Source organism: Leishmania infantum, chromosome 22 (genome assembly GCF_000002875.2).
Source record: "Leishmania infantum JPCM5 genome chromosome 22".
NCBI classification, from domain to species: domain Eukaryota; phylum Euglenozoa; class Kinetoplastea; order Trypanosomatida; family Trypanosomatidae; genus Leishmania; species Leishmania infantum.
The window spans coordinates 339662-361796 of NC_009406.2; the positions used below are offsets into that span (position 1 = coordinate 339662).

A 22135-nucleotide genomic window follows, 5' to 3' on the forward strand; every position below is an offset into this window, starting at 1 on the left:
CTGTCTCTCCCCATTGTGTTGTTGGCCGCTCTGTAAGCGCCGCTCGTGACCATTAGGTAGAAGCGAAACACACGCACGCGTCGTAGGTGTGCACGTGTGCAAGCGAGTACCTTTGTATTTTTTGCTTGGTCGTGTTGTCAGGTTTCAAAAAGATTGCCAGACAGCGTGTGCGAGCCGACTCAGCGCCACCGTTTACGCGTGTTCGTGGGTATCGGAGGGCGGGTGAGGTGTGTGGCGCTTGACTCTCGCTGTTTTGCTTTCCCTCGTATTATTTATCACCCCTTTCTTCTCACGACGTATGCAAGCACATATATGCATATGTCTTTATCGTCGCAAGCAAACATTCAGCAAAGTCACGTCGACGCGCACACGCAGACATCGAAACGGAGGAGAGGAAGAAGAACACAAGGGGACGTCAACGCATAGCCAAGTCTATTACATCGTAGAACGCGTTGTTCGCTTCTCTTCGCATTCTATCTTCCCCTCTCTCTCCAGTGCGTACACATTAACACAGACACCGTGGCACATACACACGCCCCAAATACAGAGGTATACGTGGAGGGGCGTGGCCAATCCGTGTCTTCCTCTCCTCTACCAATCCATTCCAGACCTCAACGACCTCCTTTTCTTTAGCGTGTGTGTGTATTGTGGGCCTAACTCGATCTGATTTCTTACCCGCTCCCTTCCTCTTCCTTTCGCACCAGCACTAACACCCCCCCCCTCACCACCCTACCCAAACCTCTCTCACGCAGCACCGTGCGAGTTTCCTTGTTCTTCTTCAGCTGCTTGTGTGTGTGTGTTTGTGACGGTCGACAGAAGAAAAAAAAACGGATATCACAAACGAACGAAAAAGAGAGCGACGTGAGCAGTAAAAGAGGTGAGCCTCCGTGATCGAGCCACACACGTGCACGAAACCCTCGTCGTCTCTCCCTCGGTTCCTATTTCTCTTGGCTAGCACAACCTTTGATCGGCTCTGCATCTTGCTCGTCCCCTCCCCGCCCCCTCACCTCATAACCCAAAGATTGACATTTTTTTCGTTGTTGTTGTTCGGTCTTGCTTGCTGTACACGAATTTCGTGCTTGCCGAGCCGTGCGCGCCCGTGTGTGTGGGGGAGGCGCGAGGTTTTCCATCTCCCTTCCTTAACCGCTTTCTTCAGGTGCCTTTGCCTTGATCTCTTCCTGTGCTTCTCTGTTTTTTTTTTGTTCGGTTCTTCTTTGTTTCGGGGGTGCGCTTGTGTCCGTGCTCAATATCGGGGAAAGACCCTCGCATACACCACCGGCAACCCCTCCTCCTTCTTTTCCCGCCCCCCCCCCATCTGCAGGGTCTATTGTAACGCCTCCTAACTTCCCACAAGAGGACAGAGAAGCACACGCGGTCTGCAAGGGAGAGCACAGAAGATGCAATCCTCGGCGTCTCTGCCCGAACAGCAGCCTGTTAACGGCTCGAGTGACCCCCAGAACCACCACTATGTCAACCCCCTCGTCTCTAGCTTTCCGACCGTGGTGGGGCCTAAGCTGCCATGCAAGTACCGTGTCCGCCGCGCCATCGGCCGTGGCGCCTTCTCCACTGTGTGGCTACTGATCAACAACAGAACAGGCGAGACGGTTGTTGGCAAGCTGTCCGACGCCTCGCATTCCTCTAGCGCCTGCAAGGCTTTCGCCGAGGCGGAGGTGGAGAACATGCGGTGCTGTAGCCACCCCAACATCATCTCCCTCATCGAAACCTTCGAGGCGGGCGAAAAGTCTCTGTACATTCTGGAGTACGCCAACGCTGGCGATCTGCAGGCTCAGGTCGACACCCGCGCGCAACCGCCACCTGGTGCGAACGACGGCACTCCGATTCCGTACCGTGAGGACGAGGCGCTCGTTATATTTGCCCAGCTCAGCCTCGCCATCCGCTACCTGCACGACCGCCGCATCATGCACCGCGACCTCAAAACATCAAACGTGCTGCTGACGCGTAGCGGACTCATCAAGCTCGGCGACTTTGGCTTTTCGCGTCAGTACCAAGAGAGCGTCTCTGGCGAAGTCGGCAAGACGTTCTGCGGCACGCCCTACTACTTGGCCCCGGAGATGTGGCAGCGACAGTCCTACAGCTACAAGGCGGACATCTGGTCCCTTGGAGTTATCATGTACGAGCTACTCGCCCTCAAGAAGCCATTTCAGGCAACGAACCTGTCCGAGCTCATGGAGACGGTGACGCGGCAGGGCAGCTTTGACCCGCTGCCGGCGGATCGGTACTCGTCGGATATGATCTCGCTGGTCAACCAGATGCTCCGGGTGGACCCGAGTGAGCGCCCGAGCATCAACGACATACTCGCTTTGCCCCTCTTTCAGCAAAGAGGGCTGACGATACTCAAAATAAATGTGCGACGCATCAAGAACCTTGACGCGGAGGTGCGGACGCGGCTTGTAGAAGACGTGGAGGCGGTCCTCGGTGACAACAATCTTTCCTCCGAAGCATCGCCGTTGTGACAAGGATAACGAGAGAGAGGTTGTATGTGTGTCTGTATGCATGTCTGCCCATGAAGATGAGCATGAGGTCGGTTTCTATTTTTTATTCTTGAGGAAATCCTCGTGAGGCCGCTTTCCTATCAGCGCACCTGCCGGCGCGTGGACGGGCTTGCCCAAGCGGCAGCGTTAGGGTAGCCGACGCCAACTGCCCGGATGACGGGGTCGGCCACCGGCCCCAGGCGTTAGGTCGGCATCCCCCGGAGCCGCGCTACGCGATACGGCACGCTGAGACAAGAGGCACTTGGCGGCCGCCGCCCCACACGCGGAGAACAAGGCTGCTGAACTCATGAGGCACACCTGGTTTCGCGCTATGATCTTGCACGCAGTGACCTGGCCACGCACATCCCGCTCGCGCTGCATGGGCTTCCCCCGCCGGGTGCCTACCGCTGCCCCCTGTGCTCCGTCGGAACGACGTGCTGTGAGCTCTTTGTGCACCGGCACATGCTCGCCGGCGGGCCTCTCCCCCGGCCACGACGCCGCGCTGAGGCGGGCCCCACAGCGCAGAACTGCGAGCGCGGTGCGCGGGCGCTGTGACGCACAGCCGGCACGCAGCGTACCGCACGCAGACAGTGCATGGGGAGGCCGGAGGAGCAAGAGCGGTGGACGGGAACGGCGCGAAGCATGCGGCACGCCCTCGATGTGCCTGTGTGGGCTGATGAGGCGCGGATGCCGGAAGCGTGGCGAGGGCATCCCGAGTTGCACCGTCGAGCCCTCCAGGCCCGAATGTGGCGAGCCTGCGGGGAGCAGATTATGGGATGCGGCTGCTCGAAGCGACCGAGGGCGCTGACCGGAAGGTGGCCGACTTCCTCCTCGGGCCTGTGCGGCATGCGCCCTCGATCGGGAGCCCGAATGGTGGCCGCGCGGGTGAAGGCGTGCCGCCCACCCGCGTCTCCGTGTGGGGCCGATGGCGCAGCGCGCACCCGGGGAAGGGGCGAGGAAGGGCATGAGGAGGCCGCTGCGCGCGTGGCCCGATTCGACGGCAGGCGGCTCGTCCGAGACGGCCGGGACGAAGCCGTGGCGCCGCTGGGGGCAGGTGCGCTGTGGCTGTGTATGTGCGCTGATGTGCTGACTTGCTCGTGGCAGAGGTGTGGACAAGCTGAAGGGATAAAAGTCCCTCGGTGAGCATCACAAGCACTCACAGTCGTTGTGGTTCCTGCTGACCTCCTCCACTGCCTTCTGCCCCGTCTGCGCGTCCTCTTTTCGGCCTCTGCCGCGAAGCGATTCTCCCGTGGTTGCTGCAGTGGTTGTCGTGCCTGCCCATCATGTCGAGCTAGATGGGAAAGGGGGAAACAATACGTGCGCGTGTGCGTAAGTCGTCGTCGTTCATTTTTTGTTTTTTTCGTGACTGCTTGCCTTCCTCTTTATGGTCTCTCTCTTCATATATATATATACATGTATGTATATGTGCATATATATGTGTGTGTACGTCTATCGCTCGTCTTCGGGCTCGCATCTCATAAAGGATGGGGTGATATTGGCTTCTGGGTAACATAGCGAACTCTTTTTTTTTCGATTCGTTGCGGATGTTGATGCTGTTTCGCGGTCCTTTATCGCGCGCGTGGAGTCTCTCTCTCTCTCGGGTGTATCTCCTCTTTCCTTGTTCTCTTTGTTTGCTTATCAGGTGTGGACGCGTGTGTGCATGTGTGTGTGTGTGTGTCACGGAGTGTCCATTTTCCCGGCTGGCTGGCTGGCTGCTATGGTGGTGCAGGAAGAAGGTAGGTAGGGAGGGAGGGAGAGAGGGGGGCTCCTTATTGCACGTATGTGAATACTGGATGTCATGCTCGTGTGGCAGTGTTGCCGTCGCCACTACCAGCGTTTCTTCTATTTCTCGAAACCCTCTTCTCTTTGTATTGTTTTCTTTCTGTAGTCCTGCGTGTGTAGGCCTGTGGGCGTGTATTCGACTAGCCGCACGTTCTTTTACCACTTTGATGTGCTGCGTCCCTTTCTCTCTCCCTCGCTTGCTCCATGGCACGCTGGACTTCCCTTTTTTTTTGAGGGGGCTGTTGCTTTTCGCCTCTTGCTGTCGTCGTTTTCAGAGAAGCGATCCCGTTTGCTGGGGACCTTTTCCCCCTTCATGGGTGTCGACACACCTTGCCATGATTTTTTTTCGTTCTCTATATTATTTATTTATGCAAAGAAATATATATATATATATATGCGCGTTGATGTCGCTAGCCGTCCCTTTTCTCGCTGCCTGTCTCAGACTCCCCTGCTCTCTCTCCTCTCCCTGCCTCCCTACCCTCTCCGGTCGACGCGTCACGTCGTCGTGCATCTCTGTATGCGTCCACTCGCGCGCAGGGAGGGGGTCAAAAAAAAACAGATATATAAGTAACATGCGTTTCCATACAAGCGGACGAACAAAACAATGACGCAGATGCATAGATAAAGCAACAAAAAAAAAACATAAACGTAAAAAGGAGAAGAAAAAAGACACGCGCATGCACACACAGACAGACGTACAGACACAAGCCAAGCTATCCCATCCCCCATTGACTTCCTTTACCTTTTCCATGCACCCCTCCCCCATCCGTGCAGACACACACACACACACACATACGCGAACGCTTGCGTGCGTCCTCGAGTCTTGAGAGCGACCAGCATTGATACCTTCTCCCTTTTACACTCTTCGCTCCTGTTCTCTCCGTTTTCTGTTTTCTGTTTCTTGTTTGTTTTTTTCTTTGGTTTCGTGTCGCTCTCGGATGTCCGCTGCTCCGCCATCCTTTTTGGTGTAAATATGCTTCCTGTGGGCGTTGCGGTGTTGGTCCCTGTTACTTACTGCTGTGGCCTCTCATGTGTCGTCGTCGTCCTCCTCCTCCTCCCCCTCTTGCGTCTGCAGAGTAGTGGGGTGTCTTCTTGTGTGTGTGTGTGCGTGTGCACACGTCTCTCTGCGATGGCACGGCTTTTCCACTTTCCTTCTTCGCGTACCTCAACGGTGCCGATGCTTGCGCAGCTTTCCTTCAGCATCTTCGTCTAAACAAAGTCTTTTCGACTTTGGTGCGTGCGGTCTTTGCGTTCGGCTGTAGAAGTCTCGGTGCAGCGGCTGAGGAAAAAAGGCTCGGGCGCCTCTGGCGTCAGCTTCCGTGCGCACCGCTAACCCTCTCCCTTCCCCCTCCTCTCGCATCCACAACCGCCGCCCACGCACACATGAACTCACCATAACTACTGCGTCCTCTCCCATTATACGTAAAAACATACAAAGTCGATGAAACACGCAGTGCACCACCAAAAACAAAAACAGCACACACGCACACACTGCTATACCCCCTCGTACCCCGGCAGTAGTGGGCGAGGCAGACGTGCACGTGCATTTCTGGGTAGGAAAATGGGGGCTTGGGGCTGTGGTGATTCATAGACACACTCGCTCAGGCTGGTGTGGACTACCGATAACAGCAGCAGAGGAGGCCTCTATCCGTAGAGCTGCTTCTCTTTGGGCTCTCGCCGCTGCTGCCCCTTTATTCCACCTCTTCCTGTCTCTCCTAAGCACACTTTTCCTCTTGCCCTGGTAATCCTAGTGGTGGTTCGGTGGTCGCTAGCCTTTTTCGTTGCCACTTTCGCAGCTGCTTCTACTTCTCCCTCCTTGTCTTATTGCCCCCCATCCCTCTCCCTCTTTCCTTTCCCACACTCGCACACACAACGGCATAGCTGGAAAGCTCGTCTCCTTTACGCCAACGTCGTAGCCTGGCAAGTGTCCGGCGTATGCGTGTCTCACCATTCACCTTCTCGATTCCTCCTGGATTTATTTCTGTGCGTGTACGCGTCCTTGTTTTTTTTTTTCAAGGCCTCACCGTGCCCGCGTGCATGCGCGTGTGCGCAGTTGCGTTCGGAGCAAGCATCAGGTGAGTGAAGTACGACGGCACGCCGGTGAAGTCCTCCCAGCTCGCTGCACACGAACGGCCAGAGGCATACGAAACAAGAAGGGGCGAAGAGACGCTCCATCATGGCTACGGAGTCCTCATCGGTGCTTGTCGCCGTGCGTGTGCGCCCCTTCACGCCGAAGGAGGACTCTGCTTTCTGTACCATTACCATCCCAGATAGTACCACAATCTCTGTCCTAGACCTTCCGGCGCTCATCCCGAGCTCCACGGCGAGCGGCCTCGTTGCCGGAGGGGTGTCTAGCAGCGCGAATGGAAGCGACGGCGGTGTGTTGACCGCCTCCACGGCACTCGGGTCGGCAAACAGCAGCGGCGGTGTCTTGGTCGGGGGAAAAAGTGTTCACTTCAACTCCTCTGGCAGCCTTGAGGCACTGCAGCACTCGTACTCCTTCGACAAGATCTTCTGGAGTGTGTCGCCAGCGGTGCTGCCCTTCCCTCCGCCGTCTGTGCTCGATGCACTGGCTGGCGATGACGACGCAGTCGGCGGTCCTGGCAGCGGAGGCGGGCGAGGGATCAAAGTGCCGGGGCTGGCTCACCCCACCAAGGCGCAGCGCAGCCTCCTCACCCAGTGCAGTGCCATCGCCAGGAATCTTCCGTGCTTCGCGCAAGCGCCGACGTACGACGATCAGCAGAGTGTGTACGAGTTTATCGGGCCGCGCATGTACGAGGCCGTCATGTCCGGCTTCAACGCCTGCTTGTTCGCGTACGGCCAAACCGGCAGCGGCAAGAGCTACAGCATGATTGGCCCAACAGATGCGCTCTCTGGCGCCACAGGTGCCAGTGCTTCAAGCAGCGGCAACTCCGGCCACAGCCCCCCACCAGCGCAGCGCGACATCCTCACGGTGGAGATGCCTGCGGAGCACGGCATCATGCCGCGTCTTTGCTCCGACCTGTTTCGTCTGATGCGCGAGGAGCGCGAAAAGGACGAGGGTGTCACCTATTCCGTGGAGCTGAGCTTCTTGGAGATTTACTGCGAGAAGGTGCACGACCTCATCGCCGCCGCCTCGTCGCTCACGGCGGCCAACAGCAACAGCACCTACGTTGGTACATCCGCATCGGCTAGCGCATCGATGCGCATTCGGCAGCACCCCTCCCGAGGGCCGTACGTAGAGGGACTCTCCCACGTCAAGGTGCGCGACGCGGGGAGCGTGATCAAGTACCTCCTCAGCGGGCTGCGCGAGCGCGCGACCGCCGAGACGAAGATGAACGAGCACAGCAGCCGCAGCCACGCCATCTTGCAGCTTCACATTACGAAAGTCCTGGCCGACACCGACGAGAGCACCGGCGGCGTCATCACGCGCACGCGAATGTGCAAGGTAAACATGGTCGATCTGGCTGGCAGCGAGCGCGTCTCACAGTCCGGCGTGTCGGGCGACCGCCTAGAAGAAGCCAAGAACATCAACCTTTCCCTCTCCACCCTCGGCCGCGTTATCCAGCAGCTTTCGGAGAAGCAAGCCGGCAAGAACGTCATCCCTGCCTACCGCGACAGTGTGCTTACTTGGCTGCTCTCCGACAGCCTCGGTGGCAACAGCAAGACCATCATGCTCGCCACCGTCGCCCCGAGCGCGTATTGCTACCAGCAGACCTTGAACACGCTGCGGTTCGCCGGCGTGGCGAAGAAAATCGTGAACGTCGCGACGGTGAACGAGGACCGGCACTTCCAGGAGCTGATCTCGGAACTGCGGCGGCAGATTGTGCGGCTGACTTTGCAGCTCGAGAGCGGCAAGGCCGCGGAGGTGCACTTGGAGAAAATCGATGCTTTGAAGCGAGAGCGCGAAGCGCTGCTGGCGGAGAATGACGCGCTGAAGCTGAAGGTGGTCTCGACCACCGACACGGCGGTGCTGCAGGCGCTGCGGAAGCGTGTCAAGGACCTCGAGGCGGAAAACGCGCAGCTAGGTGAGGAGCTGCAAGGACTGCAGGAGCGCATGCTGATAAGCACCGGTGCCTTGCGCGACGAGCTGGCGCAGCAGCGCGCAGAGGCCATGCAGCTGTACGAAAAGCTGATGAAGCGGGAGGCGGAAGTGACGGGCTGGGCAAACCGCTACCGGGCTCTTGTCATATCCACCACAACACCGAGCACGGTAGCGGCGAGCGCCGCGGGTGGCATCGTCGCTGGCGGCGCCAAGGCAGTCGCGGCCACAGCAGACGCGAAGGAGGCGCTGCGCGCGCAACAGCAGCTGCAGGAGGAGCTCAAGCAGACTAGGGCGCAGCTGCAGAAGGCAACGCAAGACCTTTCCGCTGCCGAGCGCGCGACGCAGGAGGCGCTTGACGCGACGAGGTTGACGTCGACGCAACTGGATGAGTACCGGGTGCGCTACGAGGAGAGCAAGCGGCAGCTGGATCTGCTGCACGAGCGCATGCAAAGCACCGTGAGCTTGCTGGAGACTACTCAGTGCGAGCTCAGCGCTGTCAAATCGCACAGCATGACCGAGTTCGCCAAGACCCGCCCCGCCGAGGACGCGCTAGAGGTGACCAGCACGACCAACGTCACGGCCGCAGCGCAGCTGGAGCAGATGCGAAACGGCTACCTAGAGGAGAAGCAACGCAACGTGCAGCTGCTGCTGCGGGTGGCGCAGGTAGAGCAGGAGCGGTCGGCGCTTAAGCGCGCCGTCACCCAGCGGGCAGCTGAGATGTGCGAGCTGGAGCAACTGTTGCTGGAAGAGACGGAGACTTCGGAGCGCTACTACACGCGCATGCGCTTTCACCGATCCGAACACGAGCTGCAGCATCAGTGGATGGTGCAGCTGCTGCACCTGCGCAGCATGGCCGACCGCCGCAGCGCGGACGGGATGCGCTGGTCGGCCGCAGGCGCCATGGGAGCCTTTCCTAGTCACCACCCTACCTTACGCCCAGGCGAGGGCGAAGGTAGCCGAGGCACACCAGAGGTGCCGTCGCAACGGCTCTACCGTGATCCTAACTCCGCAAACGCCCCTCCGACGTCGGCCGCGCATGAAGCCGTCACCAGCGAGCAACTGCTGCACATGCAGCTCGCATACGAGTGCCAGTGCGAGGAGCTGCAAGCCCGCGCCGCGGTGGAGCAGGAATGCGCCGCGGAACTTGCCAGCCTTCTCTCACAGAAGGCGCGCCTACGCCAAATCGCTGCAGCTGAACTCTCTGAGAAGCTAGCCGATGCCGAGGGCGTAAGGAAGACGCTGCGTGAGGAGCTGCACTACTACAAGCAGAAGGTTGAGACGCAGGAGAAGGAGTACGCGGAGGAGGTGACGCAGCACCAGAGCGACAGCAACGCGCTGCAGAGCGTGGAGATGGAGCGTATGCGGTTGGAGCGGAAGGTTGGCGCACTCGAAGAGGCGAGCGCCGAGCTCGAGGCGGGCCGCAACTTGCTCATCGCCAAGGTGGCGCAGTTGCAGGATCAGCAGAGCATGTGGCAAGCGCGGTGCGCCGAGGCGGAGCGCATCTCTGCGGAGGTGCAAGATCTTCTCTTCCCCGGCTCGTATGGCACCTCCTCGAGCAGTCCGGCGAACAGGACTGGCGAAGGTGACGGCGATAGTGAGGACCAGCTGCCGAAGCGCCGCAGCTGCTCAGCACTGCAGCTGGAGGCGGCAACGCTGACGAGCAAGGTACGGGAAGCTCAGGACGCGATGGAGGCGAAGGCGGCGCTGGAGCGGCAGTGCGAGGAGTACCGCGGCGAGCTTGGTGCACTGCGTGCGCAAGTGGAGCAAATGAAGTCGCAGACGCAGGCGGCCCAGCAGCAGCGGGCTCGAAGCGACCGGGCTCAGCAGCAGGTCCAGACACGCTTCAGCGAGGCGAATGCGCAGCTGCTGCAAGAGATCAGCACCATCACCCGCGACTACGAATCACGTATCAAGCAGCAGCAAGAGATGATGAACACGCTGCGGCACGCCTTGGATGAGGAGACGTCTATGGCAGACATGTGCCGGCAGTCGGCGCAGCGCGCGGAGGCGGCGCGGCAGGCGCAAGAGGAAGAGCTCCTCGCCGCCCGAGAGGCGGCCGAGGAGCTGCGCCGCGAGCGAGAGACCACGACGAAACTGTATCTTGAGGTGCAGGCAGAGCTGAACGAGCTACGGACGCACTACCACGCTCTTGAGCGACAACTCATGGAGCTGCGCGAACGGGAACCAGAGCTCTACGTGTTGTTGGAAAAAGGCCTTGACGAAGACACGACAAGCTGGCTGGAAAAGGTACGCGGCGAGAAGCTGCGACTGCAGAACCAGCGGCACGAGGCGCGGCGGCTGAACTCTGAGCTGCTCGAGCATGTGCAGGATAGCAACACGCGGCTGCGCGATGTGCAGAAACGACTCGCTGACGTCTCCATCGGTGGCGATGAGCTGGAGGGGGACAAAGAAATCCCTGGGAATCAGCAGTGTCCACCACACACGCTCGCCGACGTCGACACGGCGGAGCTCGAGGGCACCCTCTGCGGCGCCACTGACGCCTGCCGACGCTGAGAGGACGAGAAGAAAGAGCACGAGCAACAGGAGTCCTTGCCTATCTCTCCCCGACCCCTCGCCCTTACTGTGTGCATGTCACCGTGGATTTGCCCGGTCGCCTGACTTCTGCCCAGACCGATGGCCCTCGCATTGCCGATTAAGAGCAGCCGTTGCGGGAAGTATCAGTCGAACACGTTTGGCATACATGCCCATGCACACTTGCTCGCCTGCTTGACTTGCCTGTGGCCGGGGTCTTGTGCCCTCGCTACCCTCGTCCTCCCCGTCGCCCAAACCTCCCTGCGTCTGCGGCGACTTTTTGGCCACTTGCATGTTTTTTTTTTTTCGGTAGAGGGGGTGTGAGCGCCGGAACGCTAAGGCAACACCACCATCATTCCTCTACCCCCGCTTCCTCATTGTGTGCGCCTGTGTGTGTGTCTCTCCCAGCCCGGCCGTGGCCGCGCCTATTCGTACGTGGTAACATGGTTGGTGCTGCGCGTGAGACGTAACAGGCTTAACTGTGTTTAGTTGTATATCTTGCATCCCGCCGCTGCTGATCTTTTCGCCTGTGTCCGGGTGTGACGCGCGTCTGTGCGGTTCGCATCTCTTTGTCGCTGGTATCAACGTGGGGCGCATGCACCGCCGCTGTCTTGAACTCCACTGCCTCTGCTGCTGCGTGTGCGCGTGCCGTCCGTCTTTTCATCTCCCTCCACTCCTCTTCTTCGCTTTGGTTCCATTGGCGTGTGCGCTTTACGTGCGTTCCCCCCTCCCCCACCCTTCTTTTTGTTTCTCTGTGTGCTTACACGCACCGACACAGTTCTACATTCCTAGTGCGGCGCTTCCTCAGCGATGGTATTGCGCGCGCGTGTGTGTGTGGGTGCCCCTCACGGACTGAAAGGTCCGCAACTCTCTCGCTTTGCTGCCCTCCCCCTCCCCCCCTTCTCCCTCTCTTCCTCTCTCTCGCCCACCGCCACCGCCATCACAACAAGCGACATCCTCCCCCTCCCCCCACACACACACCTCCAACTCCATTCTTCGATTTCAGCACATCAGTACACTCACGATGTAGCCTAGGAACCATACCTGCACGCGCCATCACGCACACCTTCACCACTGTTGCCTGCTTTCTTTCTCGCTCCTTATGTGCGTTTTCTTGGCTTGCACCTCTCGATCTGCGCCTTGGGCACTTCGCCCCGTATGCGCCGCCGATCCTCCTCCCCTCCCCTCAGAGCCCACCCTGGTGACGATGATGCCGGTCACCTTTGCACATGGTATCCTCAGGGTCTCGTGTATCCCTCCCTATCCCTTCCAAAACGCCGAGCCCACTTCTGGTGGTCACAGGTTCAGGCACTCACGACGTAGGGGCGATCAGAGCGATGTATCACAACTGATGTCGGCGGTCGTGTCCTGGATTGGCGCTGCGGTGGAGCGGCCCGAAACAGTGCACACGTCTGTGCCATCCGTGCGATGGGCAGAGTGCCAGCGTGACTGGAACGCGCATCTCACTGCCGGCCCTCGCATTGCCTAACGGTGTGGAGAGGCTGAGCCACCCCGAATGATGTGCACCAGGGGTGCCGACCGGCATGATTGTAGGAGCGGCTGTGAGGCCGCCCTGCGGGGAGAGGTGGTAGGGAGGCAAAGATAGAAACACACTACGGCTCTTCTCTTCACCCTCCCCCACGACCGGGGGGATTTCTGTGCAGGAAGGCGGGCAGCGCTCGTAAATGCTGGGCCCTTTCTCGCCTTGCCTTTGAGCTGCATGGCTTCCATAGCGCATTGTTTTTATCGGGCCAGTGCATCTCTGCTCGCGCCTCTCCGCTCTCTCTTCCGCCTCACGCGCACGCGCATCTACGCGCGCTTCCGTGACCGCACCCGCCGCTCGGTAAACGGTGTCTCTCAATCCTCCTTCCCTCCCTCCCCCTCTCTATCCATCTGTGTTCGCTCTACATCAATCGCATGCGAGCGACTGAGTGGCAGCACGAACTCGGCTCATCTGCGTGATATCGGCACAGCCATTTGCACGTACACCCATACAGGTACATACAACCGTAACAACGGAAAGCAAGCGCAAGGCACCTGTGGGCAGCTGGTCGCTCGTGTGTGTGTGCGACTCTGTCAGTCTACCTGGCATGCGCGCATGCTTCTCTCTGATTACCTCGTTACGAGCCGCCGCGCCACCCCCACCCCAACTCCTCCTCCTGTCTCTGCCTCGGTGTGGCCCAGTTTTGCGTTGCTGTTCGTATCGCTTAGCGGCTCGCAAAGCGGGAGCTCTTTTCCTTATCAGCGCCATCATTAGTTTCCGCGGCACATCCGCTGCACAACCCTGCAGTGCCTTCACCTCCTCTCCTGGTCCACTCTGTGTATGCGTGTGTGGTGTGTGTCTGCTCTGCAGAAAAAGAAGGAGGCGCTTCTCGGTGTACCTGGGCATGTGAACTACACGGCGGACGCTGTCAGGCGGCTTCCACCAAAAGAAAGGTCACGATCACTGCCTTAATCTTCTTCCATCCTCCGCCACCAGCTCAGTAGCACCGGATTATGTGTGCGTGTGCGCGCGTTGCCCCTGTCCCTTCCCACACGCGCACGCACATACGCACACCGTTCTCCTTTTCTTCTCTTGCTGGCCCGTTTTTTTTTTTTGGGGGGGGGAGGGCATCGAGCCCCGCCCCTAGCAAAGACGAGCAGACACACATACCTACGCCAGTGAAGGAAAATGCAGCAAAGCCACGCCAATAATATGGTTCGCAACACCGCCGCCGCCACCTCCACGGCGCCGTCCGCCAACTGCGCTAGCAGCGACACGCTTTTCCGACTGGAGTGCATGCTGCTCTTCGCGTTGGATGTGGTGAGGGGTCCGTACATCCACAGTTGTGCACCGGCTCACCCGCCAGAGGCGATTCGGTCTTTCTTGGAATCCCAGGCGGCGCCTGCCTCGCCTTCTTCCGCGGCTGCTCCCTACTCTGCAGCGGCGGCGGCGGCGAGCCCGGCAGTCGGAGCCGAGCCAGCGCGGCGTGGCTCACTACCACTACCGCCGCCGCCATCCCCGGACCTGAAAAAGGTCTCCGCGGAGATGATAGGCGACGATACCACAAGGATGTCCCCAGCTGGATCCAACTGCGACGCGGCGACGGCGGTGCCGTACACGAAGATGGCGAATGCCGCCATGCACCCATCACCCTCGTTCGGGGCGTGTAGCATTGGTGGGGGCGATGGTGGGCTGGTCGATGCCTCACCAGCCTTGGAGCTCGGGTCGCTGCAGCACAGCGCTCGCACGCCGCTGCTCAAGGAGCAGCGGCTGTCCCCCTTGTCTCTCGCCAACCGCGCTGGTGCGGCTGCTGGCCTGTCGGCATCAATGCTGGGTAACATAACCGGCGGCGACGTGTGCAGCGTGTCCTTCTCGCCGGTAGCACAGAGTCACCTCGTCGGGCTGCGCGACACTACAGGACAAACCGAGACGCGCGCCCTCGCGGTGGACACCAGCGGTACCAACCACGCCGCCTCCGAGGACAGCGCGGCCTTCTCGTTATCCCCACAGACGTGTACGAATGAGTCGCAGCTGACGCCGCCAAGACCGTCGCCGAAGGTGGGCTCGTCTGCGTTGGCAGCATCTCCGTCGATCGGTGGTGGGGATGCGCCAACCGCGGGCATAAGCCCGGGCGAATACAGCGGTGAGCCGGCACACACCAATGCTGGACACTACCGTGACGCCCGCAGCGAAGTAGCACATGCGTTGGAGCGGAGGACCAACGTGGACAGCGGCACTACCCCAACGCGCAGACTACCTGAGGCACCCGCGGTCACCACGACAACCGACGCGCACTGCTCCAACACATCCTCGCCGAACGCCACTCCTGTAAGCACGCCGCCCATGACCACCGCTCCCCCAAGTGCCAGTATCAACAGAGGCGTAGCCGTCCCAGGAGCGGCCACCGAGAGATGTGCGGTGACGGAAGGCCAGCAGCAGCTCCCGCACCATCGCCACCCTCAACACTTGCTGCCTTCCTCTCCCCAGGTGTGGCCATCACTCCATCTCACAACCACAGCCGCGACACGTGGCACTCCGTTGCCTCCGACGAGCACCACTGCGGCAACAACCGCAGCGGACAACGGCAGGATGAGCGGCTACAACGACGTCTTTGTCCCGCGCTCTGAGTTCTGTCGCCGTGTGCTGTGGTTATACCCCGCTGAATCGGGGCTGCTCTTCCTCTACTACCCAGAAGACATTCCCGGTGAGCATTACCAGCGCAAGACGCTGCGCTACTCCCTGTGTCTTGTCTTCCGCGTCGATCACAAGCAGATTACAATTGGAGATGGCCTGCTGCATCAGCTGGTGCACCCATACAGCGTGGTGCTCACCAATATCGCCGAAGAGCTGCGCGAGGCGGAGCTGAAGTATGCGTACATGATTCGCGGGCTGCGCTCCTTCGATTCAGCGTCGTGGCAGATGTCGAGACTCGCGCTGAAATCGCCCATACCCTCCCTCCCTACTACTGCAACGACCGCATTTAACGTGGCAGCGCAGTCACCGGTAGCGTCTTTCATGGCCGGTGCTCACGTCGCAGAGGTTGCCGAGGACGCCGACGAAGGCGTGGGCCAGGCACATCTGGCAACGCCGCCAGAGCTCCCCTCCAGCGCCCTCCAGAAGCCATGCACACTCCTCGGCGGTCGTGTTACTGGGCAGGCCGACACAACGGCACCGTCGACGACGACAACGACGGCAGTCGCCATGACGGCCGGTGCCATCTTCAATGCCCCTTCCAGCACATCAGCGAGCCCTAACTCGTACCATCCGCCCTTTCTGGAGCACAGCGGCGCAGTGCCGGCTGCGGTATCGGTAGCAGTAGCAGCGGGCGGGACTAACAGGCTGCACCCCCCGGCGAAGATGGCGGACCGCACGTCGTCGTCCCTTATGTCCCCACAGCAACCAGCTGCGCCACCGCTTGGCGACGAGGGGACTGAAGCTCACGGAAGCGCTGAAGCCGCCACGGCTACCATTTCCGGCGGCTGCAGCTCGCAGCAGTGCGAAGATAGCGCACGTGTCGCTAAGAGCCGTCGTGATGGGGACGGTGGGTCGCTGGCATCGGGCGTACATGGGTGCGGTGACTCCTCACCGAACGCCATCACAGCCGCCGCGGCGAGCCACACGGCGCATGCGTCATCGTCGCACTGCAGCATTTCCTTCTCCCCGCCTACCGGAGCCCACATTGGCTCAAGCGGTGGTTCAACAGCGGCCACCGCCGGTGACAGCGGCATCCGCTCCTCTTCATCGTACCTCACCAACATGGAATCGTTAGAAATAGCCATCACCCCGCCCTCCTCCTCCTCCCTGCCGGTGCGCAGTCGCACTATAAGTGAGACTGCCGCAACCTTTCATTTCCCGTTGGCGCAGCCGCGAGCACTAGAGGAGTCGGCGAGCATGGCAGCCAGCGGCAGCGCCGCCTGCTCGTCGTTCAGCCTCACGGCGGCACCTGCCTCCGTCCCTTATGTCGCTCTCGGCGGCGCCGTCAAAGCGCACTGCGGCGGAGGCCGTCAGCAGCAGCACTCCATGGCAGGTGCCAGTGCCGCCACCCCACCGCGTGTTCCCTCTCCCTTCCAGGGCCCGGCTCCCACAACAGCTGTGGCGAGCATGCACATCTTGAACGCCTTCATCACCCCACCCACGGAGCCGAAGTGGACGCCGCTGAGCGAGTTGGTGGACGAGCTCTTCCGCTGCCTAAGTTACACGGAGGCACCCGACGGCAATGGAGACCGCGAGCGAGACGGGCAGGTCGGCAGTCCGGCCGCGGATGGACGCACGCCACTGACTGCGTCGCCGACGCCTGCCGGCGCCGCCTTGGGACTAGCTGCACAACAACCAGAGGGTGCGCTCGGTGAGGAAATGAGCAGCAAAGCCCTGGCGCAGCGCTCAATTTCTACCACCTCGGCTTCACCTACTGGGCAGCAGCAGCAGCGCGGCGACACGAGTGTTGTGCACCTGTCCAACCGGCTGAGCTTCCATGTGCGGCGCATGGCGCCACTGCAGCCGGCGCGCCTCCTCCACTTCGATCACGTCCCTGTCCCGGTCGTTGCGTACGATCCTCAGATGATGGAGTGGATGGATATGGCTGTCCATCACGTGTTCCGGTTGGTGGATGGCGTTCGTACCGTGGCCGATCTTGTGTTCAGCGTCGCCATGGGCACCACCACTACGCTCGCGGAGGTGTACGCAGATGCACTTCAGCGGAGCGTCGCGGAGCAGCAGGCCGCGCCTGTGACAGCGCAAAGTACGACTTCCGCAAGTGCCGGCGCCTCCGCAGCGCAGAGGAGCACCACTGCCCATCGCGATCGCGCCCGCGGTGCTGCCGTCAAAGTTGCGGCGCCCCTCTCCGCGCCGGGAACTGCTGCCGCTGCTTCGGCGGCGGCGGCGGTGGTGGAAGTGCATGGGTCTGGCGAGTCGGCTGCAGAAGCTGCTAATGTGGCTGGTCGGGGGGCCAGTGCTGCTGGGAGCCCGAGCCAGTCGATCGTCGTGTCCGTTCCGATCGATATCCATCCGTGCCCGTCCTTGCTGCCTGGCGTTCGCTACCCCGCCCCAACATCAGCGGCGGCGGCCATCAGTGACGGACAGGCGCCGCTACCCAGCCACGTCAACGTGCGCGTCACTCCTGGAGCGGCGATGGGCGCGGGCGCACCGGATACCAGCGCCCCTGTGCGCAGCGGCGCTAACGGTCTAGGAACAGCAGTGCCGATAGCATCTGGAGTACCCGACGGCAGCAGTGTGACCTATACCACCGCGTCCTCGCTGTCGCCGCCGCAAATCTCCGTGGAGCTCCCACAGACGTGGGTGGCGACGGCAGGGATCGTGATGGAGGCGCTTCTCCACTTGGAGCTGTGCCACCTGATCAAGGTGTACCGCCCATGGACAGAGGGGACGCTCTACAGCACCACCCACAGTGCGCAAAGGGTACTGCGCAGCGTTCACCACCCGGCTCGCCATGTCCTGGGGCACTATCTTCTCTGCATGGCGTGGACAGAGCGGCAGGAGTGGAGGGAGACGCGACGGGCATCGGTGGCGTCGCGTATCGCCACGTCTGTCGTCGCGGAGAAGCAGCGCGCCAGCACACCACTGAGAATGGCTTCCACCCCGCAACAGTCGTCGACAGCCGCGGAGGTCTCTTCACCACCGTCATCCACAGCACCGGCAACGGCTCTTGCGATAATGCCGGCAAGCGGCGTCGGCAGTAGAGCCGCCGCCACCAAGGCCGCCGTCGCCGTGAGGTCGCCCGATCGCTTGATGGACCGCAGTGGTTGGTCGCCGCCGGCTTCCCCGCGGCTGCCGTCGTCGGTCCCGTGCGCCTCTGAAATGCACCGCAGTGGACAGCAACAGCAACTGCCACATCCGCCTCCACCCCTGACACCAGTCGCGTATCCCAGGAGCCCCTACATGCCATATTTGCCCCAGAGCGATTCTGTGCTGATGGGCGTCGGCGCCGCCCACGCAGGGGGGTTGGACCCGAGCAGTACCGACACACACGTCTCCTCGGCTTCGACGAGCTTGGCGCCATCGCCGCTACGGCACGCGTTGAGTATCGGCGCGTCTGGACGGCTGCAGTTGACTCTCATGAGCTCCCTCCCCACGTTTTCGCTGCAGCGTTCCGGTGCCAGCTCTGGTGGTGCTATGAGTGGCACCTCGCAGAGGTTTTCTGTGGGGAGCCAAGGCAGCCAAACCTGCGGTGGTGGCCTGCTGCCGTGCGCTGCCACAGGTGTTTCGTACGGCAGGAGTTATTCGCAGCAGCAGCAGCAGCGATGGCATCAGCATTTCTATGTACGCGGCTGTTCGCATGCCGCTCCGCTTCGCTCATGCAGCAGTACCAGCAGCAGCGAGGACAGCTGCGCCTCTGTGTCACGCAGATCGTCGTCGTCCGCATCTTCGTCTGTAAGTAGTGATAGCGGCCACTCAAGCGTGTCGTCGTCTTCATCCTCTTCTTCTGCAAACCCAATGCCGATATCCGCCTCGGCCATGCAGCCGGTGGCCGCGCTGTCGATTGCGGACGCCAGCGCCGCGCAGACATCGGCGACGCCGGCAAAGGTCGAGGCGCCGGGTTTATCTTCTCTGACGCCGGCCCCCGCTGGAGAAAGCATGCCCGCTCAGGCAAGCAAAGGTGCCGCCGCCGCTGATGGCGTCTCCCGCTCCGCGCAGCATCCGCTGAAATCGCCCAGTGGTGACGGCGCTGCAATCGAGAGGCCCGCTGCCGAGCCGACCGCTGCGTCTGCGATCAGGGCGGCAGAGAGCCAAGCTGCGGGGGTCGTGGCTGCCGAAGCGTCGCGACGGCAGAAGCGACGCCGCCGCCGCCCTTCGCTAAAGGTCTTCGCCCCGACGGAAGCGGACGTGAACCGAGCCGCAGCTGCCGCCTTGTGTGCGCTCGCTAAGTTTAACAACGCCAGCGTCTTATCCGTGCAGGAGGAGATGCGGCGCATCCCGGTGTGTGCAACCAGCTTCAACGATTGGTCCGACCGCTGCGTGAAGGCATTGGTGGAGGTGGCGGTACTGAACAACTGGTTAGAGGATGTGTCGTAATAGCGGTGCAAACATCGATAGTGGGGAACGTCATGCTGAACGGTGATGAACACGTCTTCTCGTGCGTCGATAGGGCACCCGTATCAGGTACGTGTACGTGTTCGTCTGGGTGTGCAAGCGACCATGATCTGCGCGTATTACTCGGGGGAAACGAAAAAAAAAAGAAACACAGAAAGCCATAAGCGCTAATCGGAGCAGAGGCGGGGGCGGCAGCGGCCGGCTCATGAGCTCTTTGGCAGCTGCTGGAAAGTGATGATGTGGGCGTCGATGAGCGTGCGTGTGTGCGTCGACCCCGCTAAGCGGCAACGGTGCAAGGAGATGGCTCACGTGCGGCGCACATTCGCGGCTGTTCACACTTTTTTTTTTGCGTGTATGGCGCAGCTCACGCATCTCTACCTTTTCATCCGCATCGGCCAGGGGGGAGCAAGGGCACGCGAGGTGCACGCGCCACCGCACCGGCAAAAGAGCATGTGCACCTCGCGTGCCCTTGCTCGAATGATATGGCATGATGCCCACGCGCGTCCCTTACCCCATCCTCTCTCCTCCTCTCTCCCTCATGACCGCGGGCGACTCACGCCAAGACCATAAATACATTCGTGTGACCAGTAACTCTAGTGGAGCAGCAGCTGGGCAACGCAACCCCCCTGTTCTCTTCTCCTCCTCCCCCGCCCCTATCGCCGGCCCTCACCCTCATCTCCAGCGCCGCGACCATTTTCAGCAGTGCATAGACATAGGCGCACCCACGCGCATACGCCTCCGACCCCCTACCGCCCTGTTTTCATCATCATGGACCCCTACTACTACTTGCTGGCGTTAATGTTCGCCTTCGTGTGTTTCACACTGTTCCTGCTCACACGCAGCGCTGGTAGGATCGCGAAGGAACGTGAGGCTGAGGCTGAGGCCGCCGCCGCAGCCTCCTCGGTGAGGGAGGGCGAAAGCGTCGCCATGGGCAGCACCCGCGTCCGCCGTGCCCGCCGAGAGGAGTAAGAAAAGGCGAAGAAGTGGTGGACAGTCTACATATGCGCGTAGGTGCGCTCATTCAAGCGAAGTGGTTGCGATGGTCGCTTTCCGACGCATATCCTTGAGCACAGGCATACAAACACACACCTCTACACACGAGGTGTCCCGTGCTTGTATGGCGTTGTCTTTTTCTTTTCCGTCCTTTAGTATGCGTGTGTGCATGCACAAGGATATGCGTCGTCGTCGCTCTGTCTTTTTATCACTGCCCGCATCTGCGTGCTTGTGTGCTGGTGCCGCCGTACCTTGCTGTTGGAGGGGGGCCGTCTGGTGAATCGATCGCCTTGGCGATATGGTTTGCGAGTTGTCCACTGTCTCTCTGAGCGCGGTTGCAGTAATGATTGTACCTAAGTAGCTCTTCACCTTCTCCCTATCATTGGATAGTACCGGTGCCGCCCCTCATCCTCCCCCCCCCACCCGCAACGACAAGGAGAGGGTGAGGCAGAGCAGCAGAGGAGGACAGGTGATGTGAGAGAGGCCATGAGAGCATGAAAAAGGATGCACGCAAACACACCCGAGAATGCATACGGCGCTCGTGCGTGTGTGCACTCGACGACTTCAGCGGTTCGAGGCCCCCGCCGTCGTTCCCTCTGGGTGCCAGTGCCTCTGTTCAGACGCGCCCTCCCCACCTCATCCTTTTACGCCGGGTCAAACACATGGTGCGCGCACGCGCACACCCGGATAGCGAAGTGCCCCGCGCAAGGCTGGCACTCCAGCGACGCAAACTTTTTTCCGGCGAAGGCAGACGAAAAATCGCGACAAACCCCGGACGGTGGTCTGTGTGCAGTGGCGCAGGATATCATCTCGGGTTGCATGATGTAGGTGTTTGCGAGCTGTGGAGATTCACCGCGTTGTCGGCCTCGCCAACCCTTCTCCTCCCTCTTGCACACACACGCATGCATACGCATACGCTTTCCCCCTCTGCCCTCGTGCTTCGCCATTTTTGAGACACATCGCACACACACACACATACATACAGATAAGTATACACTCATACGTACGGCCACATTCGGTAGGAATAACACGTGGAGCGTACTCCCTGCCTGCTGCGCCTCGGTGATGCTGTGTGCAGAAGGTACCAATCGTCGCGCTCTTCTTTATCTGTGTTGTGCAGCCTACAGGTACCCACACGCACGCGCGCACGCAAGGGGACCTTCAACGCGCATTGTGCGAGCGAGCACAGCCGGGCGAGATAACGAAAAGAGCGGTGCGGGCAGGACGCAGTGCGCCGCAACAAAACAGGGAGGCAGAGACGTTCACCAGCATGAGCAACAACTACTCGCCTTTCTCGACTGCGCCCGTCGCGCGTGGCACCGGTGTGTCGGCGGCCTATAACCACCATCTGCATCAGCATCACCATGCGAGTAGTAGCAACAGCAACGGTCTCATGGATGGAATGCTGCCACCGCCGCTAGGGGCCCGGTCGCCGGGTGTTCCGGCAGCGGCGGTCATCGGCAGGGGTGGTAGCGGGGGTGGCATGCTGCCGTATCCGATTCCGCCTCCTCAGTCTCAGCAGCAGCAGCAGCACGCGACATCCGCCTCCATCATGAGCACTTGCGGTCCAACAGGCAACGTCGGTGCGGGAATGCCCAGCAGCGGCCCAGCCGTCCCGGCACCCCGGTCCGCCGCCACCCTACTTGCTGAGGCCACCGGCGCGCCACCGCCGCCGCCGGCTCCATCGCGCGTGCCAGGCAACACCGCAAGCATGGCTTCTGCTGCTGCTGCTGCTGGAGGTCTCGCTGCGGGCATTGCCGGTGCGACGGCAGCAGCGCCACT

The 22135-nt window shown here is 60.9% G+C and overlaps 3 protein-coding genes across 3 annotated transcripts; all 3 read left to right on the forward strand.

The window, feature by feature from the left end:
- Positions 1 to 1397: 1397 nt before the first annotated feature.
- On the forward strand, positions 1398 to 2474 carry LINJ_22_0770 (putative protein kinase; the record flags this gene model as incomplete). Its single annotated transcript, XM_001465572.1, has 1 exon — positions 1398 to 2474. The coding sequence occupies one exon, from the start codon at positions 1398 to 1400 to the stop codon at positions 2472 to 2474; it is 1077 nt and encodes a 358-aa protein (XP_001465609.1).
- Positions 2475 to 7044: 4570 nt separating this feature from the next.
- On the forward strand, positions 7045 to 10812 carry LINJ_22_0780 (putative kinesin; the record flags this gene model as incomplete). Its single annotated transcript, XM_001465573.1, has 1 exon — positions 7045 to 10812. One exon carries the CDS (start codon positions 7045 to 7047, stop codon positions 10810 to 10812), a length of 3768 nt encoding a protein of 1255 aa, XP_001465610.1.
- A 5854-nt stretch (positions 10813 to 16666) lies between these two features.
- On the forward strand, positions 16667 to 19342 carry LINJ_22_0790 (conserved hypothetical protein; the record flags this gene model as incomplete). The annotated part of the gene is made up of 1 exon (XM_001465574.1): positions 16667 to 19342. One exon carries the CDS (start codon positions 16667 to 16669, stop codon positions 19340 to 19342), a length of 2676 nt encoding a protein of 891 aa, XP_001465611.1.
- Between the last annotated feature and the right edge of the window lie 2793 nt (positions 19343 to 22135).